Source organism: Pseudorca crassidens, chromosome 2 (assembly GCF_039906515.1).
Source record: "Pseudorca crassidens isolate mPseCra1 chromosome 2, mPseCra1.hap1, whole genome shotgun sequence".
NCBI lineage: Eukaryota > Metazoa > Chordata > Mammalia > Artiodactyla > Delphinidae > Pseudorca > Pseudorca crassidens.
This window is the reverse complement of record NC_090297.1, coordinates 95508656-95526705: the sequence shown is the minus strand read 5'-3', so window position 1 is coordinate 95526705 and position 18050 is coordinate 95508656. Positions and strand designations below refer to the sequence as shown.

General features: G+C 43.9%; 1 protein-coding gene across 2 annotated transcripts in view; it reads right to left on the bottom strand.

The window, feature by feature from the left end:
• The window catches only part of ELAPOR1 (endosome-lysosome associated apoptosis and autophagy regulator 1), a 68747-nt gene extending 51420 nt beyond the window's left edge, over positions 1-17327 (bottom strand). The window contains exon 1 of one of the 2 annotated variants that reach the window (XM_067727129.1): positions 17071-17327. In XM_067727129.1, the coding sequence (XP_067583230.1) occupies positions 17071-17223 (153 nt within the window). In that variant the 5' untranslated portion in view covers positions 17224-17327. The remainder of the gene's footprint in view (positions 1-17070) is intronic. The other variant, XM_067727130.1, reaches the window with a different exon arrangement.
• Positions 17328-18050: the final 723 nt, after the last annotated feature.

The following is an 18050-nucleotide window of genomic DNA, read 5'->3' as shown; positions in this document are numbered from 1 at the left end:
AAAAAAAAATATATATATATATATATATATATATATATTTAATGTATCACCCTGCCTTTGTCACTTATTTCTTCAGAGTGGCCTGGGTTTACTACTGATCTCCAAAATAAAAGAGTCAGAAGAGAGCATTGCACTGTCTCTTCCGACCCCATAGAATGCCCTGCCTAACCCTCTTCACCCCTCCGGTCCCACATGAAGCACCCTTTCCTAGGCCTTCAAGAAACAGTCTCGATCCTTCTAGAAGGTGAGACCTCCATCCTTCACACCACTCATGGCGTGATGATCATCAACTGCCTTGCTCTGTTTTTACTTCTCAGTTCACCTGGTCCCAATTAGATGGTAAATTCTCTGACTCATATTTCTGTGTCACAACCCCTAAATGAATAACTGTGCTTTGCCTGCAACAGACACTCCCCAGGCATTTTGGAAAATGTCATATTATCGTAGATTGAAGCGAGGTCTACTAATCTAAACTCCAACCTGGTGCAGACATCCCTGAGTGACCTGATGGATGGTAGAGAGGTTGGACAACTGAGAGATTCAAAAGATCTAGAGGCAGAGGAGTGTACTCTTCAGATTATTTAGCAGTAATTATACCTACACTAAAATCTTTTTTTATTTTTTAAATTTAATTTAAAATCTTTTAATTATCAGCATGTTTATATAAAAATTCAAATAACAGAGAGATGTATGGATAAAAAGTAAATGTCTTCCTTCACCTCTCCTCACTGCACCCATGAATGATGCCATATTAACCATCACAGGACCTGCATCAATCTGCTAGGGCTACTGTAACAAGGTACCACAAACCGGGTGGCTGAAACAACAGAAATCCACTCTTTCACAGTTCTGGAGGCTAGAACTCGGAAATCAAGGTGTCAGCAGGGTTGATCCCTTCCAAAGCTGTGAGGGAGAATCTGTTCCACACCTCTCCAGTTAGCAGTCCTTGGCGTTCCTAGGTTTGCAGCAGCATAACTCCAATCTTCACGTGGCATTTTCCCTGTGTATGTCTGAGTCCAAAATTCTCCTTTTTATAAGGACACCAGTCATATTGAATTGGGGCCCACCCTAATGACCTCATCTGAACTTGACTACATCTGCAAAGACCCTATTCCAAATAAGTCACATTCTGCTCTAAGGTACACATGAATTTTTGGAGGGCACGATTCAACCCGTAACAGTGCCCACACCTCAGATTTTCCATCTAGACAAGGAAAGACTCATAGCTCTAAGTTCCATGCTGTGAAATTTGAGAAATTTCCCTTTTGGGACCAAAAAAAAAAAAAAAAGTAAAAGCAGAATTATGTTGCCTCCTTCGAGAGAAATAAAATTAATCCTTATTATGCATCTTTCATGGTCCTCAAACTTTGCAAATTTCATCTCTTTAGTCTTCACAACCACCCAAAATTCCTTGACATCAAAGACTGTCCCATCCATTGTCATATCCCCACTGTGTAGCTTAGAACTTGGTGCTGCAACAGTTATAAAACAAATATTTTTTTGAGTCAATGAACTCTGTGCGGTTGATGTTATTTCCTCCATTTTAAGGATGAAGAACTCAGTGCAGAGATGCTCAGACACATGTCCCAAAGTCACACAGCTGGTAAGGAAGCTGCAGGTTTGGAACTCAAGCCCAAGCCTGCCTTTCTTCAAAGTGCATGTCATTTCCATTATACTTAAGCCAATGGTTCTCGAAGTATGTTCGCAGGACCAGCAGCCCCAGCAGTGCCTGGGAACTTGTTAGAAATGCAAAGGGATTCCCCTGGTGGTGCAGTGGTTAAGAATCCGCCTGCCAGTGCAGGGGACACGGGTTCGAGCCCTGGTCCGGGAAGATCCCACATGCCACAGAGCAACTAAGCCCGTGTGCCACAACTACTGAGCCCACGTGCCACAACTACTGAAGCCTGTGCACCTAGAGCCTGTGCTCCGCAACAAGAGAAGCCACCGCAATGAGAAGCCCGCGCACTGCAGAGTAGTCCCCGCTCGCTGCAACTAGAGAAAGCCCGTGTGCAGCAACGAAGACCCAACACAGCCAAAAATTTTTTAAAAAATTAAATAAATAAATAAATAAATAAATATAATAAATAAAAAGTTGCAAGTTACCCATGCTGTATGAAAAAAAAGTTAAAAAAAATACAAATTATTAGGCCTCTTCACCGATCCACTGAATCAGAACCTCTTGGATGGGGCCAGCATTCTGGGTTTTAGCAAGCCCTCCAGGTGACCCCAGCAGTTTGGCAGCCCCTGTGCTAAACCGGGAAGCAACTGGGAGAAGTTGAGAGTGGGTGTGACCTTAGAGACTGGCTTGGTCTTTTTCTTTTTTTTTTTTTTTTTTGAGTTGCCTATGCAGTTCCAGGATTTCCAGAAACCTTACCTTCCATTCCAACCATTGTTATTTTTTGATGCTGAAAAATTACATTACCCCACTATTTTCAGAAAGGAGGGAGGAAAGAGAGATAAGAGTGCCCAGAGGTAAGTATTCAAATCTGAACTCTTTCTTCCAGTTTCTTTCCTCTGCTGCAAATAATGAGACACCCTGGGAGAAGCTCAGATGAAAACACCATGAGAACTCTCAAGTTCAGCTTCAGCTTCACCCAGAAAAGAACACTGACAGTCCTCTCAAGGATAAAGTTGGCAAGATGCTTTGAGAGCTGCCAAAGGGCTTCCAAGGTGAATGAAGTAATTGAAGGTGGAATGAACTCAGCTCTGCAGAATTTCATCCACACAATCATGAAAGAAGAGACCAGAGCAGCAGGTGCAGCAGCCGGCTGAGCAGATATCCATTTCTTATCTGTAAACCAACAGGGCACGGTCATAAATCTTAAGCCAGCTGTTCACTGGATGGAGGGTTGGGACTCAGGAACCGTTTGCAAGAATGACCTGTTTCTTAAAGAATGGCACTTTTCTTCCCGAGGATCTGGATGGCAGAAGAGGGTGGCAGCTAGATGGCAGCTGGAGGGGAGAGGCCTGGAGCCCTGTGAGGTGAAGGCTTGCGTAAGGCCCAAACCAGGGTTCTGCCACTGGGCTCAGCCTGGAGAAGGTTAGGAGGCTTTGCAGCTTAAAGCAAGAGGAGGGAACTGTGCCGCTGACTCGCCAGCAATGTTCTCCTTTGGGAAACTGTAATATTGTCCATTGTCAAAAGGAGAGGTGGGGCTGGGGGAAGTGGAGCTGGAAGAAAGAACAGGATCTAAAGCAGAATGCTCAACTTCAAGCCATTTGCCTATGTTCACTTTCTTGGGTGTCTTCTACAAGATAGAAAAATGAAATGCTCCTTTACACGCGACCAAAATTGGTCTCAGCATTCCTCTTGCCCCTTCCACGTCCTCCACCCACAGCCAGGCACCTGACAGTGCCAGAGGCTCTGGCAACCACCATACACAGTCATTTCCAAAGGCTCCCCTGGGGCAGCCTGGGCCACCATCACTGGGAACAGAGTCCACATCACCACCTCTTGCTTTGCCAAAGTAGAAATGGCCTGAGTCCAAGAGTGAAATTTGGTGTTAGAAATTAAGGCAGGATGCCATTCTCTCTAATTTTCAGGAAGACCTCAGATGATGCTCCTGTTTTTTCAGCAGCCACAGGAGGAAATAGGACAAACCTTCCCACTTCTTTATTTTTATACCTACTGATAAACTGCCTCGTTTTTTTCTCCCACTCTGAGCTGTGCCAACTTCTATAATGGTTAATAGATGGTAATTAAACATCAAGTTCCCGGCTATTTCAATTTGAGACCAAAGGAAATTGGTTTTAAAACTAAGATTCTTGGGACTTCCCTGGTGGTGCAGTGGTTAAGAATCCACCTGCCAATGCAGGGGACAAGGGTTCAAGCCCTGGTCCGGGAAGACCCCACATGCCGCAGGGCCAGTAAGCCCGTGGGCCACTAAGCCCGTGCACCGCAACTACTGAGGCTGTGCGCCACAACTACTGAGCCCACGAGCTGCAACTACTGAAGCCCACGTGCCTACAGCCACCACAATGAGAAGCCCATGCACCTCAACGTTTGCCACTAGAGAAAGCCCGTGCACAGCAACGAAGACAAAATAATAAATAAATATTTTTTTAATTATTAAAAAAAAAGATAAATAAAAACTAACATCCTCATTCCCTCTCTCTCTCTCTCTCTCTCTCTCTCTATATATATATATATATGATTTATATTTCAGATATAAATACAGCTATATATATATATATATGTAACTATAAGTTCTCTATAAACAATGCCTGGCACATAGTAGGTCTGTGATAAAATTTGTTGAAAGATAATTAATTGAATGAATGAGTTCATACATACATACACATTGGCTTCTCTCGTTCAATTTATTTCAGTTTTCCAAAGCATGTATCTAAGCATATAACCACGCTGCTCAAAAAACTTCTCCAGTGTGTTCAGAATCAAGTTCAATCTTTCTCCTTAACACAGTCTATTCTATAAGAGCCTCCAAGACTGGCCTCAATCCACCTTCCCATACCCTTTCCTCTCCCCTCCACTAAAGCCACCCTGGACAACCTGAAATTCCCCCACACAAGCCCTGCATAGTCCCATCTCCTGGCCTCAAATGTCTTTCCCTGGTGACCTGCCCAAAATCTACTCTATACTGGGGTGAGGACTAAGCTTTGAGACAGGCCCTCAGATGCTACCAGTATACCCCCAAAGCCTTCTCTGATTTCTTCAATTTCCCTCTTACAGTGCAAACCAAAAGCCCTTTGTTTATATTCAATTTTATATAAGTGCATTCTATTTATGGACATAATCCCTCTCCCCCACTAAACTGTAAACTCCTTGAGGGCAAGCATTGGGCCAATTCATTCCACATTTGCATCTGCAAGCACAGTGCCTGACACATTTGGAGTGCTCAAAATAATTACTGTATTAATAAGTAATAATAATAACATGGGGATTTAGGAACATCAAATTCAGGAAAACTAGTCCAACAGTTAATGGAATGGATGATTTCATGATACACTGTGATGTGGTGGTTTTAAAATATGTCCACATAGTCTCTGATGTTTCTCCCTTCAAGAGGAAGATAGAGCTTAATTCTCCTCCCCCTGAGTGTAGGCTGGACTCAGTGACTTGCTTCTAATAAACAGAATATGGCAAAAGTGATGGTGTGTGACTTTTGATATTAAGTTATAAATGGTGTTGTGGCTTCTTCCTTGCTCTCTCTGATTCCCCGCTCTGGAGGAAGCTGGCTGCCTTGTCATAAGGACACTCAAGCAGCCCTCTGGAGGGACCCATATGCGAGGAACAGACTCCTGACAATAGCCACATGAGTGACCCATCTTGGAAGCTGATCCTCAAGTTCTAACAAGCTCTTGGGTGACTGCAACCCTGGCCGACATCCTTTTTTTTTTCCTTTTTTAATTTTTGGCTGTGTTGGGTCTTTGTTGCTGCACAACGGCTTTCTCTAGTTGCAGAGAGCGGGGGCTACTCTTGGTTGTGGTGCGCGGGCTTCTCATTGCGGTGGCTTCTCTTGTTGCGGAGCACAGGGCTCTAGGTGCGCGGGCTTCAGTAGTCGTGGTTCCCGGGCTCTAGAGGGCAGGCTCAGTAGCTGTGGCGCACAGGCTTAGTTGCTCCGTGGCATGTGAGATCTTCCCGGACCAGGGATCGAAACCGTGTCCCTTGCATTGGCAGGCGGATTCTTAACCACTGCGCCACCAGGGAAGTCCCCTGGCCGAAATCTTGCCGGTAACCTCATGAAAGACTCTGAGCCAGAATCACCCGGCTAAGCTCCTCCTAAATTCCTGACCCACAGAAACTGTGAGAAAAAATTTTTGTTATTTTAAATCACTGAATTTTAGGGTAATTTATTATAAGGCTATTGCCTAATAGATAATAATCCATTCCCCCAAAAAAGGTATAGTTTTTCATTCTTGTTGGACCAAAGGAGATTCCTGATTTTACAAGGTTAATAACTGTGTTAAAATACTGATACGCTCTTCTCTTCACCTGATACACCCTATTACATCTTCAGTTCTTACCTAATTTTACCACCTCTTTAAGGCCCTGCTCGACTCTCTCACTTCTTCCGCAAAGTTCTCTTTAACCACTCCAGCCCACACTGAAATAATTTTTCTGTGTATACTTTGGCACTTGATAACTGTAATTGCTCCCACCTATGGAGTCCTTACTATGTGCCAGTGTACCAGGCTGAAGAGTGTCCCTCCAAAATTTGTGTCTACCCGAAGCCACAGAATGTATAATCTTATTTGGAAATAGGGTCTTTGTAGATGTAATCAGCTAAGATGAGGTCGTCCTGGATTAGGGTGGGCCCTCAATTCAACGACTGGTGTCCTTATAAGGAAGCCATGTGAAGACACAGAGAGACACACAGGGAGAAAGCCGTGTGACAAGGCAGGCAGAGTTTGGAGAGATGCAGCTGCAAAGACAAGACACGCCAAGGATTGCTGGCAACCACCAGAAGCTGGAAAGGGGCAAGGCAAGATTCTCCCCTAGAGCTGTCAGAGACAGCGTGGCACTGCCGACTTTCTGATTTCAGACTTCTAGCCTCCAGAACCGTGAGAGAATAAATTTCTGCCACTTTAAAACACCCAGCATGTGGTACTTTGTTACCGCAGCCCTAGCAAACTAACACAGCTAGTTAATGTTCCCATCTTCTTCCTCATTCCTCATTTTCACGACAATCCTTCAAATTAAATATGATAAGCTCATTTGGTAAATGAGTCCCACAGCCAGGAGCACTTCACCTGGGCTATGAACATGTGCTCTGCCCACTGCCCCTTCCTATCTGGCCTCACTGCATCAGGCACTTGATCTCTATTTGTAACTGCTTGTCCTTTGAAAGGCTGTACGTGCATCAGTGTTAGTTTCTTGTATATAATTCTTCTGTGTCTCTTTCAGTCCATTATGTTCAATAAAACTCGATGAATGAATTATTTTAAATTTCAGTGGATTAAGAAAATTAAATAAAAGAGAAAAGAATAAGTATTTGGTGCAGAAAACATAACAGTAGCCCACAATCTAGAGGAAATCTGTCACTAATGTTTTCAGACTGTGAGTACTGTGATGATACCTGCTTTCTGGGACCAGGTATCAGTATGGACAGTATTGTGAATATTCCTAAGAGAGACAAAAAACAGAAAGGGCATAGGGTAGAGGAAGTAAATGTCAGAAATAATGACATTTATAATAGGTAACCAGTTATGTTGCTTAACAATTACAAATTTAAAAGAAGAATACTTTTTGCCCCAATGATATGGCTTAACTCTAGAAATAGTGAGCTTCTCATTACCCAGGGTAAAAAGTTTTTGTTTTTGTTTTTGTTTTGGCCTCGCTGCGTGGCTTGCGGGATTTTAGTTCCCAGACCAGGGACTGAACCCCAGCCATAGCAGTGAAAGCGCTGAGTTCTAACCAGTGGACGGCCAGGGAACTCCCAAAAGTATTCCTTTTTAAACATTTGTAATTGCTAGGCAACCTAACGCACCTGAGGATAGGCACCCGCTCCGCTATGTTAGGGAGCTGGTGAAGATGCCTTAGGTGTGAATGATCACTGAGACCCACCCTAACACCAGCACTTTACAAGGTCGCAATTTTATATCTAAATGACCTAGATTGCACCAACCTGTTGATCTCCTTGCATCCTCTGAAGATCTCCTTGGTCCTCAGTTTCTGCAAGTATCAAATTAAGATTTATACCTGAAACTAGCACAATACTGTCAATCAACTATAATTCAATTTTAAAAAGAGTTTCATAAATTTGGGATGATAGCAATCTAAGGTTTTTAAAAACCTTAAATTTTCAGTTTTTGAAAATTAAAAGGATGTCTCCTCTTGCAGAGAAGCTCCTGAGAATCTATCTGCATCCTCCCAGTGGTATCACCTTTATCTGCTCATACTCATTCACGTCCCTGCCCTTCAGCTACTCATCACCTAATGTAAGAATGTATAAGCAATTCCTGCATCAAAGACAACCAAGTGCACTGGCCACTATCACACATTCCTCAGAATCATACATGGCCTGTCTCTACATGGGAGAAATAAGCTGGTGAATACAAGAATCAGGGGGTAGCCTTTTAGACAGTCCAGGACTAAAAGTCTGTATGTTCTTTTTAAAATCTGACTTTTCCCCCCCGCCCCACCATAGTTCTTTGTTTTCTTCTCATGTCCTGCTAACCTGTTATTTATTTTATATTTGGGCACAGCTCCTTCTTTTCTTTTACAGATGATTTACACAGCTGAATTAATATTTGTAAATGGAGGTTCTGGCCCTAATCTTTTAAAATTTCTTTACAAGGAAAATTAAGTTGATCCATTAACTCAAACTGTATGGAGCATCTAGTCTGTGTGTAGCACAGTGCTTGACATGCTGACTTTTCTCAAGTGCTATCCTGAGTCAGAACCGTCCTTAAAATTCTTGTAAGCATGGTTCTCCTAAGGAAAAGTCAGATGAACAGATATAACTGATGCTCCCTTTATCTTTTCTCTTAGTGGCTTACTAGCCACCCTTTTATTGTCATATGTTTCCAGTTTCCATTGGAGACTGAAGTCATCAATTTCAAGCAGAAAGCTAGCCAATTTCAGTTTCCTTTCTAGTTCAGAAACAGCTTTATTGTTCGGCATGGGGTGAGAAGAAGGATGCTCCAATTAGCATGCAGGCTTATTAAAGTCCATATATTTTTTTGCCTTTTATTTTGTATCATCAGTAAGAATCAGACCTGGACAATCACATTCTGGGCCTATGAAACTCAATTTATTTATTTTGTCACTCAGCATAGTTCTCTGGGTCTTTTTTTTACATGCCTTTCATGGTACATGACAAATCAAAGAAGAAAAATAGGTGATAACCTCATATTAGGCTTCTCAGACTTCAAGGAATTTGAAAAGTGGAGAGCCTAGGAAGTACGATAAATATATTTTCTTTCAGCAGCTGTCAAGCGCTAACTATAATTATCTGTTCTGTGCTTTATCTGCTATGACATAGAAGGAAAGCTTAAGAAGAAGTGTGACAAATGGCCCAATTTTTATCACTTACCAGAGGGACAGTACAGACTGAGGAAAAGCTACGAGTTTGCCCAACTTCTTTTCAGAAAATTTGGCAGAATTAACATCAGGCCCGGCTGCCCTGCCTGGGACAAGCTGGCAGCTTGGTAAGGCTGACAGGCTCTCCGGAAGGGCCCTCCAGGTCTCTATGATTCCCGGGTGAGAGTAAACTCTGACTGCCACCCTCACAGCCAAAGCCTCCCTCCTCCTCCATTGACTGCAGTTGGAGAAAACTAATGCTCTTTGAAAATCCATGCTGCTTGGGACGTCCCTGGCGGTCCAGTGGTTAAGACTCTGCCCTCCCAATACAGGGGACCCGGGTTCAATCCCTGGTCAGGGAACTAGATCCCTCACGCCACAACTAAAAGATCCCGCGTGCGGCAACTAAAGATCCCATGTGCCGCAACAAAGATCTCACTTGCCATAACTAAGGCCCGGCACAGCCAAATAAATAAATAAATATTAAAAAAGAAAAGAGGGCTTCCCTGGTGGCGCAGTGGTTGAGAGCCCGCCTGGCGATGCAGAGAACACGGGTTCGTGCCCCGGTCCGGGAAGATCCCACATGCTGCAGAGCGGCTGGGCCCGTGAGCCATGGCCGCTGAGCCTGCGCGTCCAGAGCCTGTGCTCCACAACAGGAGAGGCCACAACAGTGAGAGGCCCGCGTACCACAAAAAAAAAAAAAAAAGAAAATCCATGCTACCAACTTGACACACATCAATCAAAATGTTAAACACTTAGACTCTTTGACCCACTATTTCTATTTTTAAAAATTTGTCTGCAGATAGACTCAAACAAGTATGCATCAGTATGTACTCCTGTAGGAGGATATTCACTGCAGCAATGTTACCATATAAGCGGCTGGAATCAACCTATTCATCAAGTTTCTGTTTCAATAAATCACAGTACACACATATAATGAATCGCAGTGGAGCTATAGTGATGAAAACAATAAAATACAGAATAGGACAAATATTTTGATCTGATTTGTACAGGAAGGGCAAAAGAATACACGGATGTGCTTGTATAGGCAAAAAACATTTCAAGAAGAATATATTTAAGCAAGTGTTGACAGAGGTTAGCCTTTGGGGATTTGCAGGTGGTAGGGAAAATTTGTACTTTTCAGCTTATACCCTCTGCCTAGTTTGGATTGTTAACATGGACAGGCAGGAAATATGGTAGTTAAGAGCTCAGCTGCCTGAGTTCCTGCTCCTTTACCAGCCAAGTAACCCTGGGCAGGCTAATCTCTCTTTGCCTTAGTTTCATCATCTATAAAATGGGGATTCATTCAGGGCAATTTTTGAGTATCTACTATATCTACTATATGGCAGGCAATGGAAATATAGAAATGAATAAAACATACAAGAATACCTGCCCTCCGCAGTGGTTAAGAATCCGTCTGCCAATGCAGGGGACAAGGGTTCGATCCCTGGTCCGGGAAGATCCCTGGTCTGGGAAGATCCCACATGTCGCGGAGTAACTAAGCCCATGCGCCACAACTACTGAAGCCCATGCACCTAGAGCCCGTGCTCCGTAACAAAGAGAAGCCACAGCAATGAGAAGCCCGAGCACCGCAATGAAGAGTAGGCCCTGCTCGCCACAACTAAAGCAGCAACAAAGACCCAACACAGCCAAACATAAATAAATAAATAAATAAATGTATAAAAAAGAAAAAAAGAACAGTACCAAAAAAAAGAATACCTGCCCTCGTAGACTTCACAATCTTGTCAAAAGAGATAGACAATTAAAATATACATATATATGTATGTATATGCACACATATGTACATATGTAAAATATATGTCAGATAGTAAAGAGTGCTATGGAGAAAAATAAAACAGGAAAGAGGAGAGGTAATGGTGTGGGGTGGGATATTAATAGGACCTACCTCATAGAGTAACTGTGGGAACTGAGTTAATGCATGTTGGTCACGTAGAACACTCAATAAATATGAATTATTATTATTGCTATGAGCATATATTACTTTAGCATGTAAAAGTAAATGATAATTTTGTTTTGTTTTGTTTTGTTTGCGGTACGTGGGCCTCTCACCGTTGTGACCTCTTCCGTTGCGGAGCACGGGCTCCGGACGCGCAGGCCCAGCCGCCATGGCTCACGGGCCCAGCCGCTTCGCAGCCTGTGGGATCTTCCCGGACCGGGGCACGAACCCGCGTCCCCTGCATCGGCAGGCGGACTCTCAACCACTGCGCCACCAAGGAAGCCCCTAAATGATAATTTTTAAACAAACCCATGCCCCCAGGAACCTTTGACTAAAATCTCACCTCTTTCTTTAGTAGTTTCTGAAACTTCAAAATGGGGATATACTTTTTCATTTATGAGTATAAAATCATGTGGTCCAGCCACACTGGCCTCTCCCCATCCCCTAAAGCACCAGACTCTTTGTTGTCTGCAAGCTCGTCTGCACATTTTCACCCACCAAACTCCTCCACATCCTCAGCTCGCCGCTTAAACTCACTCCTCAGAGAGTCCTGCTCCAACCTCCCTGATCTAAGTCAGATCTCCTCTCATAATCTCTCAGCCTATCTTTCCCTTTTCTCTCATAGCACTTAACCAAATGCATAGGTCAGCTGGGGTGGTTATTTATGAATATCTACTTTGCTTTTCAAGCGAAAAGAACTCCTTCCCAGTGACCACCTAGGTGGGGAAATGTGAAAGAGAGGAGAGGGGAAGCCAGGCATAGCGTGGGTGGGCAGAGTTCTCACTCCAGTTTAGGTGGAGGGGGAAGCAGCTGAGAAGGGATTCAGAATAAGAATGATCTGTAGGGATTTTTATATTGTTTGCTATAGAATGAGCAAGCATTTTACTTCTCAGTCACAGTAAGAGCATCCCAAAACACTCTGAGGTCACTTAGGAGCTATAGATGGGATCCTCCTTGAAACACACAGGGTCCCTCCACTATGAGCCAAGCAAGAATGAAGGCATGTGTATGTGTGTGTGTGTGTGTGTGTGTGTGTGTGTGTGTGTGTTGTCTAGTGATTTATCAAAATTTGAAAGGATTGATGGTTGGTTTGTTTTAATTTATTTTTGGCTGTGTTGGGTCTTTGTTGCGGTGCACGGGCTTCTCATTGTGGTGGCTCCTCTTGCTGCGGAGCACGGGCTCTAGGTGTGCGAGCTTCAGTAGTTGTGGCACGTGGGCTCAGTAGCTGTGGCTTGTGGGCTCTAGAGCGCAGGCTCAGTAGTTGTGGCGCACAGGCTTAGTTGCTCCGCGGCATGTGGGATCTTCCTGGACCAGGGCTCGAACCTGTGTCCCCTGCATTGGCAGGTGGATTCTTAACCACTGCACCACCAGGGAAGCCCAGGATTGATAGTTTTGCCAAGGATGTGAGGAAATGTGCAAAGCTGATGGGAAGAAAAATTGATGCAATTTCTCCAAAAGAGGATCTCATAATATGGAACAATATAAAATATATGTGACTTTTGATCAAGGAATCCCCATTTCTAGAAATATAACTTAAGGAGTTAACTGAATGATCTTACTCTCTCATCCAACAATTCTATTTCTAGGAATTTATTCCAAGGAAGTAATGACAGATGTGTTGGAAAGAATATGCAAAAAGAGGCTCATCTTAGCATTGTTTATAATAGTCAAAAATTAGAAACATATGTTAACATATGTTTCTAACATATATGTTCAATGATGGGGGATTGGTTAAATAAATTTCATCAGTGGAATATTATTAATCTATTACATTAATTTATTAAGGGCCCACAATGTGCCAGATATTATTTTGGGTGTTGGAGACACAGCATTAAATGAAACACAAAAAGCCCTGCCTTCGTGGAGCTTACGTGTTAGTGGGAAAAGACAGAAATAAGTAAAATAAATAAAATATAGAGCACGTTAGAAAGTGGTAGGTTCTCTGGAGAAAATAAAACAGAAAATGGGATAGGAAGTGGGAAGACATTTCAACAAAAACTTGAAGGGAATTAAGAAATAAGCTGCACATCCTGGGAGAAAGCCTTCCAAGCAGAGAAGATAGCAATTGCCAAGACCCTGAGGGGGCAGGTTACCCCACAGTTCTGAGAAAGAGTGAGGAGGCTGGTGTGACTGCAGAGGAGGAGGTGAGGATTGTACATACAGCCTTGTAGGCCCGTGTAAGGAGCTGGTTTCTACTTTGAGACAGGAAGCCTTTGGAAGGTTTTGAGCAGAGGAGGGGCAATATCTGTCTTATTTTCAGTAGGTTTACTCTGGCTGAGCACTAGACAATATGTGGGCAAGGTGGAAGCAACAACTAGGATCCAGTGCAGCCAAATAAATAAATATTAAAAAAAAAAAAGAAGAAGAAGGTGAGAAGGGGTGGGTCTAGTGTGGATGGTCAAAGCGAAAGGGTTGACATTAGGGATTAGTCAGGATAGGTAGTTCATTCCGTTCCTCATTAAAATGGTGTTATGCAAGGCCATCTAATGACTTAGAATGATGTTCTATTACGTTTTCTAAAAGCATATTTACTGAGCACTTACTCTATGCGCTGCATTTTGCAAAACACTTTAAGCATTATCTTGCCTAATTCTCCCAGTGATCCACCTGACTCCTTCAATCAGTAGCCAAATCCTCTAACTTCTACCTTCGGCATGTTTTTCTCATATCCAAGCCTTTCTATTTATCCCACTGCCACCATCCCAGTGCAGTCCCTTTGTTAACCGCCTCCTTGACCTCTGTAAGATCTTTTGAACTGGTCTTCTCGCCCCCATCTCTCTGCTCTCACCTTTTGGCCTATCTCAACTTAGTTACTTTATATTCATGCTAATCCACTACCTCTGCTAAGAATCCTTCAGAGATTCTCCACTTAGTTTCCCACTTTCCAATCTTGATTTCTATGGTACCCCACGCCTACTCCACATTTCAGCCACGTGGTCTACTTGCAATTGTCAGGATCTTTTCCTTGGTCTCCTTTCTCTATCTAGAAATCATGCTCCCCCCATCTCTGCCTGTTGAAACTCTGCTGATTATTCCAGAAGCAGGTCAAGTGTCAACTGTTCAAATATGTTTTCTTCTTTTCCTATCAACTCTATATTGCCATTCCCGCATTGCTTACCACATGTTAACATTATGTCATCATTTGTACGTCATTATTTGTGGACTTATCTTTTCTGCCTACCAATATTTCTGAAGCCCCTATGACATGTCAAGGATATATACTAGGCATTTTACATGTGTTATCCAATTTAATTGAATCCTCACAATAGCCTTGTGAGATAGGTGTTACCATCCCCATTTTACAGATCAGGAATCTGAAGCTGTCAGAAGTTAATTAACTTGCTCAAAGTAGCATCCTTACTAAGTGGCAGAGTCATCATTCCTTCACCAAATTTTATTCTAATCCATGTCTGCCAGATTCCTAAGCCCTCTGGGCTTTTCAACATAGATTGGGATGTCCCTTTGGGGGCTATTAGCACTGAAGCCTCAGGGCAATACCTATCTGGGAAAGGCAGTTTTCTCTTCCTCTCTCATTTGATATAGATTCGTTGTGCTATAGAAAATGCTCCTTTGGCTCTCAGTCAGCACTTAGCCTGGGCTAGCACAGGACTAAAGAAATGATTCATGAAGACAAACGCCACACAGGATGTTTCGTTCCACCAGTGACCCTGATTATTGTAAAACTGTGAAAGGAACGCCAAGCCCCAGCACACGTTTAGCAATCTAGAACTCCCAGCTCTCTGCCTCCTCAGTTTAGGCTTTACCCTAAACCTCTTTGTTCCCTGATTCGATCCAGACGGATGCCTCAGATTTCAGAAACAAGGCAGGAACAGCGTTGTTGTCATGAGGGTCAGCCTTGGCCGATAAGACTCCCTGCCATTAATACCCAGCAAAGACGCACGAGAAATTCACATGAAGAGTAAGAACAGGGAAGGGTTAGTCTACCCTGAATTGTTTTTTTTTACCATTTAGGATTGGAAGCCCCTAAAACTTATTGGGTCAATTCATACTGCCAAACAAAGAATATTATAATAATGGGTTTATTTTCTTCCTTATTGTTTTGGAGTCGAGGGTGTTCAGCAGCCACTGTTTGCTCAAGAAGAGCGTAAACAGGACTTGCTGACGCCCGTGGCCAACATAGATGACTCTTAAGCCACTTTCACTCCGGCATGGGGTGTGGATCTAATGGTAAAGAAGCTGAATGGGAAAGAGAGTTAGGTAACTCTAATTTGTGTTTTATTTGTATTTTCTCTTTCAGCCCTCAAAGCAATCTTTTTTGAGGTAGGTGTTGTTGAAATACCAATTCTACAGATCCAAAACCTGGGTGGTAAGTAACAGGCAGGGACTGGAACCCTGGTATGTTGAGTTCCACAGCTTTCCACTGCCCTCAGCTTATGCTCTGTGGCAAGGCCTTTTGCTTAGGCAAATGCCAATCATTTAAAAAGGACTAAAGGCAAAATTTCTACACAAGTTAGAGCTCTCAAGTATCAATATTCTTCCCTCCCTCCCAAGCAAGATGATACAAAGTGTTTAATTTCTTAACCGGCTTGTATTTTCCATAGTGGACAAACATATCAACAAGAAGTGGTAGTTGAACTGTAAGATTGTTACCTTCCACACAGGGGGAGTCCTATGTTGGATTCTTAGGCAAGTGAGTTTGCTTGATGGAACTCACTTGGTTGGTTAGACCACAGGCCACCAAGGCCAGTAAGCAACACTTACTGACAAAATCATCCTGTTCCCAGCCATCTTTAAAACAGGTCATACAGTGACTGGGTGAAAATGTGGATGGCCCAGGGCAGGACACTGCTGGTACTGATACAAGTTACAAAAATTTCCACTGACTGGGGTCACTTGTTCATATTCATGAATGAAGTGAAGTATCTTTATTCACACAAAAATTCTCTTCTCTCTTCCCACCCCCCTCACTTCTTCATGATCTGTTTTGTCATAGATGGTCTAATGGTTAGAATACCGTCATAATAATACATTTCCATATGGGACGGGGTTATGGTTGCTAATCACTAGTTAACCATGACAACTTATAAATAATATTTCAACCTCTCAAAACCTTAGCCAAGTATGACATTTCAGATTAATTGTACAGGGCTAGACTCAACGTATTACAAAGTCTTTCATATTTCACGTAGATAACAACTTTATTTGCCTTCTGCCATGAAGTTCTTGTAAATATGTTGTTGCTGCGTCTGCCATATGGTTTTTAAAAAGTTACTCAGAACACAACCAATTATTGTTATTTCAATACCATAGAAACTACTGAGTTTTGTTACTCCTTTTTTGTATCCCTCCAAAAGAATGTTCAAAGGCATTTTTGGTTGGAAGACATTCACTACTTATTCTCTGAATTATGTTGGCAACATTTTAGAAACACCTTGAAAAAGACTTACGACATATGTCAGCAAAAGTCCAGAGAAGGAAAGTAGAGATTGGCTGAAAGTGAGATACTACAGAACTCAAAGTCTGGCCAAAGGTGGGTCATGCACTGTCAGGTACACTAAAGAAAGCACACCGGGGGAGGCAAACTATAAACAGGATCCACATTTAGCAGCCCACAAGGAAACTGGATGTTTAATACCAAGGGAAGAGAGGTGATGGGATCCTTCAGTCCCCCTTGCAGACCTCCCATTTTCATACTTTCTTGAAACCATGATAAAATCACAAGGATTCCCACTTCGATCCATTATTTTCCGTTGGCCTTCCAAACTCCTTTCTTACCCCACTTCTCCCTTTTCCCACTTTCTATTTTGCCCCTCTGTACATAATCTTTTGTTTTCAACCACTTTTAAGGTAATTTCATCCCAGCTGGGAAACAACCCATGTCTTCTCCTTCCCTCATTCCCAAGTCCAGGCACTCAGGTCCCTCCTGAGGTCCTTGGAGCTGGGACCTTTCCCCTGAGCTCAGCAGCCCAAGCTGTGAGGCTGATCTGTTTCGTGAGTCCTCCAGTGGGCTGGCTTCTCCATGATGCCAGTCTACTCCTCTTCCTCCCCCACCCCCCATCCCCAAAGAAACCTAAACTCCGTGGCTTCTGAAAATGTCTTGCGTGGGTCCCAAGATCCCTGCCGAGATCCAAGATTTTCTGACCTAAGTGGGGTCGGGTCGGGAGGAGAGTACCTCTTTGCAGGCGTGAAGCTCCGGTCCCGCTCCCTGAGTCACCTGGAAGGTGGTCCCAACCCAGAGCAGCAGCCGCAGAAGCCGGAGTGTGCGCGGCTCGGTTCTTCCCCTGCCCCTGGCAGAGGGATGGAGGCTGTGCCCAGGCTCAGCCATAGTGTTGTTCTGAGCGAGCGGCAGCAGCGGTTCAGGTGCTGCGGCTGCAGCTACTGCTGGAAGAAGGCGGAAAAAAAGGGGAGGGAGGTTCACAGGGGGGAGGATGCAAGGGGCTGGGCTCGCTTCAGTCACCTCCCTGCGGCTACGCCTAGGCAGCCCATCCTTCCTCCTCCCTCCTTCCTCTTCTCCTCCTCCTACCCACGTCGCCTTGGCAACCGCCTCCTCGTTCCCTCCGCGCGGGTGGGGCACCGGACCACTAGCTCCTCTGCAGCTCACCTGCCGGTCGCCATGGCAGCCGCCGCCACTGGCGCGCGCGGCGTGGGAATGCGAGTGCCCAGGGTCTGCAACCGTCCCAACAGGCGCTCACAGGGCTCGTGTAAGGAACGCGGTGGAAACAACCTCCAAGCCATCGCCACCAAATTCATTATTTCGTAGCCATCGGCTACTTATGAACACCTCTAATTTTGCAGACGTGGCGTTCTATATATACTTATTAAGCACCTCCTATGTGTGAAGCGATAGTAAAATGATTGAGATGCCGTCTCTTCTCCAGAGCTTATAGCCTGGAAGAGTGGCCCCGGCACGTGTCACCTACTCTAACAGCCTCTTCTGGAGATCTTACTTCCACCCCGCCAAATCCATCTGTGCCTTTACAACCGGCGCTATGCTAAGCCCTGAGACTCCTTTAAGCAAGGAGAGTTTGCCTTAGCCGGCAATTTTCCAAGCACGACACCTGGACTCTTCCGTCTCTTGACATCCCCATTCTCTCATCGCTTTGAGAAATCCTTTGGTTAGATGCCAGGAGGAAGGACATTTCTGGGCCACCT